A 17210-nucleotide genomic window follows, 5' to 3' on the forward strand; every position below is an offset into this window, starting at 1 on the left:
CGCCTACACATTAGGAGGCATCAATGAAAGATATGAACGTTCTCGTTCATATCTTTCATTGATGCAGCCTAATGTGTAGGGCCTATAAGCCATATTCTGAATAACCATTTTGTGTCTATAGGAAGGAGAACAGACCACAAAAAAAAAAAAAAACACAAAAAAAAAACAACAGGCAATTACTTGAGCATATGATCGTGGGTTGAACTCCTTAGCATTTGGATTTAGAGTAGATTTCCGTACTTGACTGAAAGGAAAAAGAAAAGAAAAAATAAAGTTAGTTATTCAAAAGATCAGAGGCAATAATAAACATAAAAAAACAAAAATAGGATTTTGGTACTTACCAGGTAAATCCTTTTCTTTGAATCCATAGGGGGCACTGGAGTACTCTTGGGATATGGACGGCTTAGCAGGAACAAAGGCACTGAATATTTAAATTTAGAACTCTCCACCCCTCCATATCCCCGAGTACCTCAGTGTACTACCTCAGTGTTTTTTACTGAGCCGAACAGGAACTAGAGAGAGGTTGACAATGGAGAATTCTTATAACATAACGGACAACAACAAAGTTGACACATAACGTTACTGCCAACGAAACAGTTGACACCATAACCGATAGAACTTTATAATTTGAACCAGTCGGTGAAAATGTGTTACCATAAGATCCCCTGAGCTTAATACAACCCAGGTAAAACTGCTCTGGGTGGGCGTCCAGTGCCCCCTATGGATTCAAAGAAAAGGATTTACCTGGTAAGTACCAAAATCCTATTTTCTTTTTCATCCACTAGGGGTCACTGGAGTACTCTTGGGACGTACCAAAGCTTCCCCCGTGGGCGGGAGAGCTGTTTGACACCTGTAACACTAGGCGGCCAAAGCTAGATGCTGATGCCGCAAACGTATCAAACTTGTAACAGCGCACAAACGTGTGCACTGAAGACCATGTAGCCGCACGGTCAAGCTGTGTTGTAGAAGCTCCACGACCAGCTGGCCATGACGTTCCCACAGAACCTGTGGGATGAGCTATTACTGATGTAGGCGACTGTAACTTAGCCTTAAGGTAAGCCTGACGTATAGTCAGTTTTATCCATCTGGATAAGGTCTGCTGAGAAGCTGGCCAGCCCCACTTGGCAGCATCATAGAGAACAAACAACGTATCCGTATTACGAACTGTAGACGTTCGGGACATATAAACGCGTAATGCGCGTACCACATTCAGAATTCTAGAATGTGCTGTCAACACAGGAACCACTATTGGTTGATTGATGTGAAAAGATGACACTAGCTTTGGTAAGAAATCGGAAATCGTCTGAAGTTACGCTCGGTCATCAGGAAACACCAAATACGGTGGCTTGCAAGACAAGGCACCCAAATTTGAAAAACGCCTTGCCGAAGCTAAGGCTAGAAGAAAAAACGTTTTCCAAGTCAGAAACTTAATATCCACTTGCTGTAAGGGTTCAAAATATGAAGACTGTAAGAAATCTGAACCCAAATTCAAGTCCCATGGCGCTGTAGGTGGGATAAAATAAGAATTTACTTACCGATAATTCTATTTCTCGTAGTCCGTAGTGGATGCTGGGAACTCCGTAAGGACCATGGGGAATAGCGGCTCCGCAGGAGACAGGGCACATCTAAAGAAAGCTTTAGGATCACCTGGTGTGCACTGGCTCCTCCCCCTATGACCCTCCTCCAAGCCTCAGTTAGGATACTGTGCCCGGACGAGCGTACACAATAAGGAAGGATTTTGAATCCCGGGTAAGACTCATACCAGCCACACCAATCACACTGTACAACTTGTGATCTGAACCCAGTTAACAGCATGATAATAGAGAAGCCTCTATAAAAGATGGCTCACTACAACAATAACCCGAATTTTTTGGTAACAATAATTATGTACCAGTATTGCAGACAATCCGCACTTGGGATGGGCGCCCAGCATCCACTACGGACTACGAGAAATAGAATTATCGGTAAGTAAATTCTTATTTTCTCTGACGTCCTAGTGGATGCTGGGAACTCCGTAAGGACCATGGGGATTATACCAAAGCTCCCAAACGGGCGGGAGAGTGCGGATGACTCTGCAGCACCGAATGAGAGAACTCCAGGTCCTCCTCAGCCAGGGTATCAAATTTGTAGAATTTTACAAACGTATTTGCTCCTGACCAAGTAACTGCTCGGCAAAGTTGTAAAGCCGAGTCCCCTCGGGCAGCTGCCCAAGATGAGCCCACCTTCCTTGTGGAGTGGGCATTTTAAGATTTTTGGCTGTGGCAGGCCTGCCACAGAATGTGCAAGCTGAATTGTACTACAAATCCAACGAGCAATCGTCTGCTTAGAAGCAGGAGCACCCAGTTTGTTGGGTGCATACAGGATAAACAGCGAGTCAGATTTTCTGACTCCAGCCGTCCTGGAAACATATATTTACAGGGCCCTGACCACGTCAAGCAACTTGGAATCCTCCAAGTCCTTAGTAGCCGCAGGTACCACAATAGGTTGCTTCATGTGAAATGCAGAAACCACCTTAGGTAGAAATTGAGGACAAGTCCTCAATTCTGCCCTGTCAGAATGAAATATTAAATAAGGGCTTTTATATGATAAAGCCGCCAATTCTGACACACGCCTGGCTGAAGCCAGGGCTAACAGCATCGTCACCTTCCATGTGAGATATTTTAAGTCCACAGTGGTGAGTGGTTCAAACCAATGTGACTTTAGGAAACTCAACACAACCTTGAGATCCCAAGGTGCCACTGGAGGCACAAAAGGAGGCTGTATATGCAGTACCCCTTTTACAAATGTCTGAACTTCAGGCACTGAAGCCAGTTCCTTTTGGAAGAAAATCGACAGGGCCGAAAATTGAACCTTAATGGACCCTAATTTTAGGCCCATAGACAGTCCTGTTTGCAGGAAATGGAGGAAACGACCCAGTTGAAATTCCTCTGTAGGGGCCTTCTTGGCCTCCCACCACGCAACATATTTTCGCCAAATGCGGTGATAATGTTTTGCGGTTACGTCCTTCCTGGCCTTGACCAGGGTAGGGATGACTTCATCTGGAATGCCTTTTTCCTTTAGGATCCGGCGTTCAACCACCAAGCCGTCAAACGCAGCCGCGGTAAGTCTTGGAACAAACAAGGCCCATGCTGGAGCAGGTCCTTTCTTAGAGGTAGAGGCCACGGTTCGTCCGTGAGCATCACTTGAAGTTCCGGATACCAAGTTCTTCTTGGCCAATCCGGAGCCACGAGTATCGTTCTTACTCCCCTTTGCCGTATAATTCTCAGTACTTTTGGTATGAGAGGCAGAGGAGGGAACACATACACTGACTGGAACACCCACGGTGTTACCAGAGCGTCCACAGCTATTGCCTGAGGGTCTCTTGACCTGGCGCAATACCTGTCCAGTTTTTTGTTGAGGCGGGACGCCATCATATCCACCTTTGGTTTTTCCCAACGGTTCACAATCATGTGGAAGACTTCTGGATGAAGTCCCCACTCTCCCGGGTGTAGATCGTGTCTGCTGAGGAAGTCTGCTTCCCAGTTGTCCACTCCCGGAATGAACACTGCTGACAGTGCTATCACATGATCTTCCGCCCAGCGAAGAATCCTTGCAGCTTCTGCCATTGCCCCCCTGCTTCCCGTGCCGCCCTGTCTGTTTACGTGGGCGACTGACGTGATGTTGTCCGATTGGATCAATACCGCCTGACCCTGAAGCAGGGGTTTCGCTTGACTTAGGGCATTGTAAATGGCCCTTAGTTCCAGAATGTTTATATGAAGAGATGTCTCCAGGCTTGACCATAAGCCCTGGAAATTCCTTCCCTGTGTGACTGCTCCCCAGCCTCGCAGGCTGGCATCCGTGGCCACCAGGACCCAGTCCCGAATGCCGAATCTGCGGCCCTCTAGAAGATGAGCACTCTGCAACCACCACAGGAGGGATACCCTTGTCCCCGGTGACAGGGTTATCCGCTGAAGCATCTGAAGATGCGACCCGGACCATTTGTCCAGTAGGTTCCACTGGAAAGTCTTGCGTGGAATCTGCCGAATGGGATTGCTTCGTAGGAAGCCACCATTTTTACCCAGAACCCTTGTGCATTGATGCACTGAGACTTGGTTCGGTTTTAGGAGGTTCCTGACTAGCTCGGATAACTCCCTGGCTTTCTCCTCCGGGAGAAACACCTTCTTTCTGGACTGTGTCCAGGATCATCCCTAGGAACAGAAGACAAGTCGTCGGAACCAGCTGCGATTTTGGAATATTGAGAATCCAATCGTGCTGCCGCAACACTACCTGAGATAGTGCTACACCGACTTCCAAATGTTCCCTGGATCTTACCCTTATCAGGGAATCGTCCAAGTAAGGGATAACTAAAATTTCCTTCCTTCGAAGGGATATCATTTCGGCCATTACCTTGGTAAAGACCCGGGGTGCCGTGGACCATCCCTACGGCAGCGTCCGAACTGATAGTGACAGTTCTGTACCATAACCTGAAATACCCTTGGTGAGAAGGGTAAATTTTGACATGAAGGTAAGCATCCTTGATGTCCCGAGACATCATGTAGTCCCCTTCTTCCAGGTTTGCAATCACTGCTCTGAGTGACTCAATTTTGAATTTGAACCTCTGTATGCAAGTGTTCAAAGATTTTAGATTTTAAAATCGGTCTCACCGAGCCGTCTGGCTTCGGTACCACAATAGTGTGGAATAATACCCCGTTCCCTGTTGCAGGAGGGGTATGTTGATTATCACCTGCTGGGAATACAGCTTGTGAATGGTTTCCAAAACTGCCTCCCTGTCAGCGGGAGACGTCGGTAAAACAGACCTTTGGAAACGGCGAGGGGGATACGTCTCGAATTCCAATTTGTACCCCTGAAATATTACCTGAAGGATCCAGGGGTCTACTTGCGAGTGAGCCAACTGCGCACTGAAATTCATTGAGAACGGGACCCCACCGTGCCTGAACTTGTAAAGCCCTAGCGTCATACTGAGGGCTTGGCAGAGGCGGAAAAGAGTTTCTGTTCCTTGAAACTGGCTGATCTCTGCAGCCATTTTCCTCTCCCTCTGTCACGAGCAGAAAAGAGGAACCCTTTTGTCCGCTTGCCAACCAGGACTGCGCCTGATAATACGGCGTCTTATTTTGAGAGGCGACCTGGGGTACATCCCCTTTTTTGTTAAGGCAATACTTCCAAATGCCGTTTGGAATCCGCATCACCTGACCACTTTACTGGTATAATTGGACAACGCACTTATACTTGATGCCAGTCGGCAAATATTCCGCTGTGCATCATGCATATATAGAAATGCATCTTTTAATTGCTCTATAGGCAATAATATACTGTCCTTATCTAGGATATCAAATTTCCAGTCAGGGAATCCGACCACGCCAACCCAGCACTGCACATCCAGGCTGAGGCGATTGCTGGTCGCAGTATAACACCAGTATGTGTGTAAATACATTTTAGGATACCCTCCTGCTTTCTATCAGCAGGATCCCTAAGGGCGGCCATCTCCAGAGAGGGTAGAGCCCTTGTTCTTACAAGCGTGTGAGCGCCTTATCCCCCCTAGGGGGTGTTTCCCAACGCACCCTAACCTCTGGCGGGAAAAGGTATACTGCCAATAACTTTTTAGAAATTATCAATTGTTATCGGGGGGAAACCCACGCATCATCACACACCTCATTTTATTTCTCAGATTCAGGAAAACTACAGGAAGTTTTTCCTCACCAAACATAATACCCCTTTTTTTTTGGTGGTATTTATATTATCAGAAGAGTGTAAACTTTTTCCATTGCCTCAATCATGCAATGTGTGGCCCTATTGGAAATCACGGTTGTCTCTTCACCGTCGACACAGGAGTCAGTATCCGTGTCGGCGTCTGTATCTGAGGTAACGGGCGCTTTAGAGCCCCTGTATGAGACGTCTGGACATGCACAAGCTGAGTAGCCGGCTGTCTCATGTCAACCACTGTCTTTTATACAAAGCTGACACTGTCACGCAATTTCAACAGTACATCCACTCAGGTGTCGACCCCCCAGGGGGTGACAACACTATTACAGACACTCTACTCCGTCTCCTCATCATTTTTCTCCTCATACATGTCGACACAAACGTACCGACACACAGCACACACACAGGGAATGCTCTGATAGAGGACAGGACCCCACTAGCCCTTTGGGGAGACAGAGGGAGAGTTTGCCAGCACACACCAGAGCGCTATATATATACAGGGATAACCTTATATAAGTGTTTTTCCCTTTATAGCTGCTGTATTGTTTATACTGCGCCTAATTTGTGCCCCCCTCTCTTTTTTAACCCCTTTCTGTAGTGTAGTGACTGCAGGGGAGAGCCAGGGAGCTTCCCTCCAACTGAGCTGTGAGGGAAAATGGCGCCAGTGTGCTGAGATAGGCTCCGCCCCTTTCTCGGCGTCCTTATCATCCGTTTTCTTGTATGTTTCGGCAGGGGTTAAATGCATCCATATAGCCCAGGAGTTATATGTGATGCATTTATTTTAGCCATAAAAGGTTTTCTATCGATTTATTGCGTCTCAGGGCGCTGCCCCCCCAGCGCCCTGCACCCTCCGTGACCGGAGTGTGAAGTGTGCTGAGAGCAATGGCGCACAGCTGCGGTGCTGTGCGCCTACCTTTATCTGAAGACAGGAAAGTCTTCTGCCGCCGATTTTTCCGGACCTCTTCGCTCTTCTGGCTCTGTAAGGGGGCCGGCGGCGCGGCTCCGGTGACCCATCCAGGCTGAACCTGTGATCGTCCCTCTGGAGCTAATGTCCAGTAGCCTAAGAAGCCCAATCCACTCTGCACGCAGGTGAGTTCGCTTCTTCTCCCCTTAGTCCCTCGATGCAGTGAGCCTGTTGCCAGCAGGTCTCACTGAAAATAATAAACCTAAACTAAAACTTTCACAAAGAGCTCAGGAGAGCCCCTAGTGTGCACCCTTCTCGTCGGGCACAGAAAATCTAACTGAGGCTTGGAGGAGGGTCATAGGGGGAGGAGCCAGTGCACACCAGGTGATCCTAAAGCTTTCTTTAGATGTGCCCTGTCTCCTGCGGAGCCGCTATTCCCCATGGTCCTTACGGAGTTCCCAGCATCCACTAGGACGTCAGAGAAATAGAGGCTGTACTCTGAGAACACCCTGCAGAAAAGTGTGTACCGACGGCAATAGAGCCAATCGTCTTTGAAAATAAATTGACAACACAGATACCTGCACCTTCAGTGTAGATAAACGCAGTCCTCCATCCAACCCCGTCTGTAAAAATAACAGAATACGGGTAACTTGAAAAATGATGTCGGAAACTTCCGAGCTTCACACCAACCTATATAGGCACGCCAAATTCTGTAATAATGAGCTGCCGTAACCGGCTTCCTAGCCCGTAACATGGTTGGTATAACCGATACTATAATGCCCTCTCTTTCTTCTGAAGAGGGCGGTCTCAACAACCACCTCGTCAACCGCAGCCGCGCTAAATAGGGGTAAAAGAACGGCCCCTGTTGTAACGGGTTGGACGTAGTATGAGCGGCCAAGGATCGTCTGCGAGTAGTCCTCGGAGATTCGAGAACCAAACTCTCCGAGACCCATGAGATATCACTAGTATGACTGTGACGGACTCTCTTATGATCCGTTTTAGCAACGGAGAAAACCGCGGAAAACGGTGGAAACAGATACACGAGGCTGTACGGCCACGCGATTGTGAGAGCATCCACCGCCCCTGCCCTTGGGAACGGTCGTTCTGGACACATAGTGGGCGTTTGTAATTGTGGCGAGATGCCATCATGTCCACCTGAGGGTAACCCCACCTGTGGACCAACCTGTGAAACACCTCTGGATTTAATGCCCAGTCTCCTGGATGAAAATCCCGACGGCTGAGATCATCTGTCTAACAGATGTCCACTCCCGGAATGAACCCAGTCTACAATATCACCTTGTGGTATTCTGGGCAATTGAGGATTCGAGCTACTTCCCGCATTGCCATGCGGCTTCTCGTTCCTCCCTGGTTTTTGTGTATGCGACTGCCGTCGCGTTGTGTGACTAGCCTTGGACAGTCTGAGAGCGAAGCATGTAGTGCATAGTAAATTGCACGGAGTTCCAGGACCTTTATAGACAGCAAGCTGTCGCTGACCATTTTAAACTACAACTCCACAACCTCTGAGACTCTCGCCCAGAGTAGAGACACCCTCGCCCCCCTGTGGGATACGCGAGTGAAAACCTCCGAACTGAAGCGCTTCGAAATCCCATCATTGTTCCTAATAGGCGAATACACCAATGTACCGATAGTGTGCGTGGCTTGAGCACTAATTGTACCAGATGGCGTATAATCTGTTCTTTCTGGTGTAGTAGGTAAATTCTTTGATTTACCGTATCTGGAATCATACCTAGGAATTGACGTCGTTAACCGGAATTAGATGCGATTGTTTTTGAACTTGACACTGCAACCGTGGTGTACGTTAGCAGCGCAAGTAGGAGGAGCATCTGTTGAGACGGAGCTCTTATGAGCAGATCGTCTAAGTATGGAACGATTGTCACTGCCAGGGATCTGAGATGAGCTATCATCACACACATCACTTTGGTGAATACCCGAGGTGCTGACAAGAGGCCAAACGGTAGAACCTGAAACGGTTAATGGTAGTGGCGTATTGCAAAACACAAGAACCTGTGATGAGGTGACCAAACCGGAATGGGTAAATACGCATTCTGGAGATCAAGCGCAATCATGCAATCTTGTGGCTCCAAATATGCAAATACTAACTGCAGAAAATCCATTTTCAATCTGTAGTAAGTGACTTGCTGATTGAGACTGCGACGGAGCCCTCCGGCTTCGGTACCACAAACAGACGGGAATAATAACCCTGACTTTGTTGGTGTACCAGACCTGGAAATAAAAACTGCTGAAACCAGCAGAGACTGAATGGCAACGTGCCAAAACGCCTTATTTCGTCCGACAGAGGCAGTCTTGTCTTTTAACCCTAAATAGCGGATACATCCATGAGTGGATGGCTGGAAACCCGGCAAATGTAACGTGTCAAGGCGCGCTTCCACAATCGGAAATTCGAGATGGGCTGAGAGCCCGTCAAGCCACTGGCTTGTTGTGACTTTAGCGCCCTGGCGTTACAAGGCGCGACTGTTTTTGTACCACCGCCTTGAAAAGACTGAAGTCTTAAAGCTTTAAACGCCGGACCAGAGTATTTCTGATATCGGAGGAGGCATTTTGTCAAATTTAGGACCAAACAACTTCTGGCCTTGTAGTGCTGAAACTAGCGACGATGAAAAACGAGAAGCAAGGTAACAGGCGGCAGCAGACGCTGTACCGAGATACTCAGCAGCTTCTCATTAACAATAAGTATAAAGTGATCGTCATTGTTTCCATACACAGAGCGCCCCAGTGACCCAAATGTATCTTGGGTCTTTATAAGGTTTGGCACAGACGAATTCACCAATAAGGGATTCTCCAATTTAGAGGTCACTGTGTGGACACTGGTAAATAGCCTTAAATCTTAGTGAGATATCCTAAGTAAGAAACCCATTGAAGATCTGTCGTTTATTAAATACGACGGATTAGATGTTAGAGGCTCCTTATTCTCTGTAAATTTCAGAGACTGACTCACTGGTCATTAGCAATGTGCCCTCCTCACTCGTATTTAGCGCTGTGAGATTTGACATAGAATTGTCAGGTCTGCCACATAGAAGAAATGTGTAAATTATAAGATCAGTTAAATTAACACCCTCCGTAATAGCTGTCGGAGTAACTTTTGAGACTCTGATCTTACCGCTCCTGTCGAGCAGAGTCAATTTGAATTGCCAATGCTTAACATAGGATCTGGGAATGAACCGGCTTCCTGAAAACCTACAAAACATAGTGAACATGTGGTAGATTTATGTCCAGACATTGTTTAAAAGCCTTTTTAGTCTGTGCTGGAGCCTTACTCCTTATGCAGACAGACAACACAATAGCCAAAGGACAGACACTTGCACGACTCAGTAAAATTATTATCTTAAGGTGTGTAATATATATCTATCTACTTATGGCCGAAATGCAGTTCACATGGCCAGCCTATGTGAAACCTGAACCAAAATTCACACTAACACCCATGCGCCTCCGGTGGCGTAGAGATGTAGGGCAGGAATGTTCTGGAATTACAAACTGGAAGAAACAGGAAGCATGGTTAAAATGGCCCCCATGCCATGCTGACACTGATAATCACAGGACAAGTTACAATTGCTTTAGTGTTAATATAGGCTCAATAGCCTATTATACAGTGATAATCACAGGCAGGGTACAATACATGCTCTAGTGTTAATATAGGCTCAATAGCCTATTATACAGTGAAAATCACAGGCAATTTACAATACAAGCCTCCAGTGTTAATATAGGCTCAATAGCCTATTATACAGTGAAAATCACAGGCAGTTTACAATACAAACCTCCAGTGTTAATATAGGCTCAATAGCCTATTATACAGTGAAAATCACAGGCAGTTTACAATACAAGCCTCCAGTGTTAATATAGGTTCAATAGCCTATTATACAGTGAAAATCACAGGCAGTTTACAATACATGCCTCCAGTTAATATAGTTATATAGGTATGGCAGCCCTTTACATACCCTTGCCGCTGTAATCAGCCCGATTACACCCCCCCCCCCCCTTCCCCCTGTACTCCCTGTAGCGCTGTGTCTCAGCGGGGAGCGCCGGAAAGGCTTTGCAGGGAGGCGAGGGACAACTCTTGCTGAGCAGCGGAGGTCGGCTGCCCGGAGCGGTGCGGTTCTCACCCTCTCAGCTACCGCATTGACGGAGCGTCCCGGACGGTGCTGGGCGGCCGGACGGAGCGGCCGGACGGAGCGGCTGGTGCGGGCGTACGGCGGCATTACAACACTGACCCACACAGCGGGGCGGCAGCCTGCGCTGACCGCCCCGTTTCCCCAGCCTACCTTGTTGTAGGGAGGCTGCGACGGCTCTGTATCTTCCGGTCATGGCTGAGACGGGGCTTCTATTTGTAAGCTCCGTTCAGCTCTCCAGGTCATGGCTGAGACGGGGCTTCTATGTGTAAGCTCCGTCCAGCTGTTGCAGGAGCAGAGGGCTGCCTGTGGCTGTGAGGGTGCTCTTTGTGAGGACCGACACGCCATGCGCTGCCCGTCCAGCGGCACTATCCCGGACCCATGTTTTTCCAGAAACTGGGAAGGGATGTGCTATTGTAAAAAGTAAAAATGAAAAATTAATAAAATCTTCCACAAAGTGTGGGAACTCCCACAAGCCTTGTTAGTGCTGTGAGCACAGAAAAAACACTGAGGTAGTACACTGAGGTACTCGGGGATATGGAGGGGTGGAGAGTTCTAAATTTAAATATTCAGTGCCTTTGTTCCTGCTAAGCCGTCCATATCCCAAGAGTACTCCAGTGACCCCTAGTGGATGAAAAAGAAAAGTCATTAAAAAATAAAAAGTTTCAACCATATTGGTGAGGGATGTGCAACAAGTTTCTGGATGTGCAGTGCATGGGTAGAAACTCTGTATGGTTGTGAACTGTAATCTCTGACTAGAGTTCTTGTGAAATACTGAGGCACAGAACCGTATATAAGCAACACTGCTCAATGACATTCTCTGCATGTTCACTTCCTTCACAAACTCATTATGGAGCTCTACAGAGGCCACATATATCCAAGATCTTCTAGGACTACAAGAGTGGTCCTCGACAGTAGGAGAGTTTCGACTAACTGCAAGCGGCTTTTAGGGGAGGAAGCACCATCCCAAACCACTGTGTGAGTGGTTTGCAGAATTTCAGCACAGTAGACAGTCTACGGAAGACTAGGAGTTCTGTGGCCGACCTGTATCTTTTATCACAGAGGACAACGTTGCTGCCGTGCGTGCTATAGTTGAGGTAGATGCCAGGGTGACAGTGGCCCAGCTAGAGAAGGAGATAGACATCTTATCGGGATTCATCCGCTTAATGCTACATGAAAAGCTTGGTCTGAGCAAGGTTTCTACACGCTGGGTGACTCATCAGCCGATTAGAGGGCACAAGGCAGCTCGGGTGACTTAGTGCAACATGCTGGTCTGGCTTTATGGTGGTCACTCAACGTCTTTCTGGGAGATCAGTGGCGATGAAGCCTGGATTTACAATTTCAACCCTGAGTGTACCCCAGTTGGAGGTGCACTGCCACAGAAATTCCAACGTGAGTACAGTGTGGAGAAGCAGATGGTTGTTTCTGTGGCCAAGACTGGTCATGTAGCTAGTGTCACTGGGGACTGGAACGCCAACCAATGCCTGCCTTAAGTGCTGGAAGCAATTTACAGGCGCCGTCCAAGAACTCACACTCATAGTGCCCTCCATCAAAACGAGTACAGGAAAGTGGGCATCCACCATACAGTCCAGACCTGGCCTCTTGCAACTTTGTGCACCCACAAATCAAGCACAAGATGCATGGTATTCTATTTGAGTAACCGGAAGCTGCAAGAGACCTTCATCCGGCATGTAGAAAATATGTCTGCTTCGGCCTTGTCCAGCTGCTTCACCAAGTGGTTTGAGCACATGCAACTGCATAAACTTCTCTAGCGAATAATTTAAAAGTAAAATCCTCACCTTCTTTGTAAATAAAATACTTTTTATGCATCTGGAAACGTATTGCACACCCCTCATACAGTATACTGAATTCCCAGGCACTTAGAAATGTGTAAGTTGTACACAAATTAAAAAAGCAGATCTATAAAAAAGCTTTTAAAAACTAAATTTCTTCAAATTATATTTGTTGCTAGAACAATCAAATATTTCAGAGGGTACTTCGGATGGGTGTGGTATGGTATGCCGGCGGCCGGGCTCCCGGCGGCCAGCATACCGGCGCCGGAAGCCCGAACACCGGCATACCGACAGCGTGGCGAGCGCAAATGAGCCCCTTGCGGTCTCCCTCCGGGGGAGGGGGGCCATGGACCGCCACGAGGGAGAAATACTGTTGGTATGCCGGCTGTCGGGATTCCGGCGCCGGTATACTGTACGCCGGGATCCTGACAGTCGGCAACCTTAAGACCACCCCTTCGGATAGTTGGATGCATTGCTATTTTGATACCGTTAGCATTAACAGCTTGTTCACATTAAACAATTGCTATGCACTGTCAATGCGATGCATACAATCCTGTGCTAATCCTGTATTTCAGTGCAAGTGCAGCAAGTCTGTATGTCACAACGTGCTGTATGGTCATTTTGTAATTCACATCAATTGCATAACTGTATATACAGAGCATCGCAAGTTGCATGATATGGTAATGATCAGACCACTTTTACTCCATACAGAGCCACTCTTCTGAACATTATTTGAATGGTGAACTATGCAGCATCAAAATGCAACCCAAACACCACAAGGCTGAAAGTCTCTAGTTAGAAACGGCAAGATAGTGTTTACAAGAAACTTATGAAGCAGATTCATTGCTACAGACATCAGCGCATACAGCATGGAGTAGAAGAAACTGAATGCCAACTTTAGAGGATAAGAAAAGAAAAAAAATTAATATGCAAAACTCAAATATGTAAAATATGGTGGTGAGCACAACAATCACAAAGCCAAGAGGGAGGTTTATTCAAATCTTCAAAAGAGGAAACATGGAGATGCTGCCCATAGCAATTAATCAAACTCTAGCTATCATTTATCTAGTGCAGTCGTTCACAAACTGTGTGCCGTGGCTCCCTAGGGTGCCTCAAGACAGTTGCAGGGGTGCCTTGGATTGGTGGTCCAAGACCAATTCAAATTATTTATGGTCAATATAATAGGCAAAACTAGTGCTGCTGGCTGTCAGTCATAAAATATTGGAACAAACAGAAGCAAATCTTGTCCCTCACCACACAATTGAGCCTAAGGATGCCATATAAATACAATTTACTTAATGTAATATTTCTTTCTAAATTTCTCAATGAGAAATTTTTGGCCTAGGGGTGCCGTGAAAATTTTTTTCTGATACTCTAGGGCGCCGTGATTCAAAAAAGTTTGGAAGCCACTGATCTAGTGTATTCCTTAAAAAAATGGCAAACATCTGATTGGTTGCTATGGGCAATACCCCTACTTTCATCTATAGATTTTTACCACCAACATAACATTTTTATAGAGTTTTTACATTCTGTTTTGATAAATCTCCCCCCTAAATCAATGAAGGATTGCCCCAATAAAAACACAATTTGCACCAAATGTTAGATACTACTCGTTTGTGCAGTTCATTTAATTGAACAAGGGGAGGACTATACAGGACAGCTTGGCAGAAAGTCACTTACTCTGTAGCATTTTCCTTTTTGTCTTCCTTGTCCTCTCTATCCTGTTTGCCGGGTCCTGAGGTCTGTACACCTTGTGATGTAACCTCTGGGCCTCTCTTCGGCTCAGTACCACTACTGCTAATGACTGGGGAGATGCTAGGGCTGCTTGGTTTACTGCTACTATTGCTCGTTGGTGCATTACTACCACTTTCACTGGTTGACTCCTTGGAGTTTGAATCAAACTTTTCCTTCAAAAGCTCTCGGGGCTTCTCCATGTTATCACGGTTTTTGGCGAGAAGTTGATCCATGGCTTCAGGACTAGAACTAGACTGTAACTACACAGAAGATAATCAGTAATTAGATGTATAGTAATTAGCATAATGACATGATTAAAAGCGGTTGCATGCAACACAAATGGTCAGTTTTACTCTGTACAGTTTTAAAAATACACACTGTACTTACCCTGAAGTCATTTTTAAACTTCTTTAAATCATCAAGTTGCTTTCTTTGCTCTGAAGCCATGGGAGATACTACTTAAAAATGAATAAAAATCAATCAGAAGACACTTTAGACAATTAAACAACTGAAATGTTTAACAATTGCAAAGAAAGATCAAAAAATGGGCTGCTCTTATCTGAATGTAAAATATATTCATACAACATGCATTATACAAGCTGAACTGTGGGACACACCACCACTTGGGATGCTAGAGTATTCCCAACTTACAGTATGGGACTAATCAAAACTGAAAATTTGAGAGGCGTTCCCCAAACGGCTAAACTGAACGATAAAAATTCCTAAACATGCATAACAAATTCAGATGTGTTTTTCATTCAGTGAATTCTTCACATAGGATACGTATTAAAATAGTATATATGTACAGTACCTTTGTTGTCAGATTTGCTAAAACTAGAAGATTCATTTTGTTTGATAGACTCTCTGTTTCCAGCTGGAGAATTTTGCCTCTGATCTTGTAATCTTGAGTCCTTGGCTAAAGAATAATAAAAAAAAAAGAAAAAGAAAAAAAAAAGAGTTAAAGTTTAACTCCAAATAAAAAAATGTTTGAAAGGAAAATGCTGTAAAGCTGTCAGCATCAGTGAGACCCAAGGTGGTGTAGTGAGGCAGGTGGTGATGTATAGACCTCACGCGTGCACCACTCCCTGTAAGAAGAAAATCTACTAAATGCTGAAACAATCAGCAAAGCAAAGTCTCAAACCCCTGTCCAGCCTTCCAAGACTGTTAGTATACAAGACAACTGAAAAGCAGAACAAGATTTTCCTCACCCTGTGATAATTCTAAGACCACTTTCAAACATGTGACAATCACAGAGTTAGAGAAATTTTATTGGACAATGGCTTCAGCAGCTATGCTGTTTGCAGCCAGTCATTCTTAATCTTGGAGAAGAAATGACATATGATTTAATAGGTTGTGTGAACAATCATCTGAATGTTTACAGCCAGTCATTCTTAATCTTGGAGAAGAAATGACATATGATTTAATAGGTTGTGTGAACAATCATCTGAATGCCTACTTAATGCATTCTTAAGAATCGAAGAATTGCAACTAGAGGGAACAGATTTTTTTTTTCACAAACCATTTTATTGAAGGAATTTTTTGCTTTTGAGGACATAAGGGGGCAGATGTATTAACCTGGAGAAGGCATAAGGAAGTGATAAACCAGTGATATGTGCAAGGTGATAAAGGCACCAGCCATTTAGCTCCAATATGTAAATTAACAGTTAGGATCTGATTGGCTGGTGCCTTTATCACCTTGCACTTATCACTGGTTTATCACTTCCTTATGCCTTCTCCAGTTAATACATCTGCCCCAAGGTAAGATAAGAGACAAACAGTAGGTAATATTGAAGACTATTACAAATACATCCGGAGAACAGTGGAAGAAATGCCAATATCCGGTACATACATATTGTAAAATGTCTTTTAACAAGCATTGGCTAATGAGTGTCAATGATACAATAAAGACCATAGAATGAACAGAATTCTAAATATTCCAAATGGACCAACATGATCTCTACAAACATCTTTGGGTCTTTCGTTCTTTAGTAGAAGCTCCTCTGCTATTGTAATGCAGACTACATCTTTCCAATATCTGGCAAAGAGTCCTGTTAATCTGCCAAAGCAAGGGAGCTCTTGGTGCCTTCCTGATTTATGCAACTGCCATGGCATTGGCAGGCTGGATATTTATGTGATTGGCACAACTTTAAAAAACAACATAATGAACTGGATGGTTAGAGAATAGTGTGACTGGCTCCAATGGAATTAATTTTATCTGGAAATGATGACTGGGACTATGCAAATTACAGCCCCAATGGTCTACATCAGTGGTTCCCAAACTCTGACTTTAAGGAGCACTACTGTCCAGGTTTCAGGCATATCCGTGTTTGGCCACAGACGACTTAATTAGTACCTCAATCAATATGATCAATATGAATCAGATGCGACCACACCAAACTGGGCTTTCTCGGACATGGTCGTATCCGATGCGACCAGCCAGGAAGCCCACGCTGTGTCGCAGCAGGTAGCAAAGCTTCATGCAATTTCTGCTCTCATCCCTCTGCTTCCTGGTTCCCTCCCCACAGTGCCTGCCATGCTGCCGATCCCTACTGACCAGTCAAGCCCAGTAGCACCCCCTATCCAGTGGCTGCAGCCGCTGGTGAAATGCGATACAGAAAGAAAAAAAGAAAAAAAAGCCCCTCGTCTTCCCGAGGGGCTCCAGGGACTGAGAGGATTTAATGCCGGGAAATAGAAGTAGCGATTTCCTGATTATCGATGATCACGATGTTTCAACCATCAATGTTTCAAAAATTATAAATTTTTGAAAAAGTATTTTTTAAATCGTTGGGTAATCTTTATTAGAATTTCATAAACCTATTTCAATCATAAAGAAAACCCAATTTGAGCACTTTTTGGAAAAAATATTACTCACAAAATAAATTAATCTTGCATATCAAAAAAAGGAGCAGAACCATTTCCTTCTTCCTTTCATAT

At 45.4% G+C, this 17210-nt stretch overlaps 1 protein-coding gene across 10 annotated transcripts in view; it reads right to left on the bottom strand.

Moving 5' to 3' along the window:
• Positions 1-17210, bottom strand: part of ATXN2 (ataxin 2) — a 381295-nt gene that overhangs the window by 91628 nt on the left and 272457 nt on the right. For 8 of the 10 annotated variants that reach the window (XM_063964383.1, XM_063964388.1, XM_063964386.1 and 5 more), the window contains 4 exons: positions 15088-15192; positions 14664-14734; positions 14223-14536; positions 181-244 (listed from right to left, as the gene is read on the bottom strand). In XM_063964383.1, the coding sequence (XP_063820453.1) occupies positions 181-244; positions 14223-14536; positions 14664-14734; positions 15088-15192 (554 nt within the window). The remainder of the gene's footprint in view (positions 1-180; positions 245-14222; positions 14537-14663; positions 14735-15087; positions 15193-17210) is intronic. The other 2 variants (XM_063964384.1, XM_063964381.1) reach the window with 1 other exon arrangement.

Source organism: Pseudophryne corroboree, chromosome 1 (assembly GCF_028390025.1).
Source record: "Pseudophryne corroboree isolate aPseCor3 chromosome 1, aPseCor3.hap2, whole genome shotgun sequence".
Classification (NCBI taxonomy): domain Eukaryota; kingdom Metazoa; phylum Chordata; class Amphibia; order Anura; family Myobatrachidae; genus Pseudophryne; species Pseudophryne corroboree.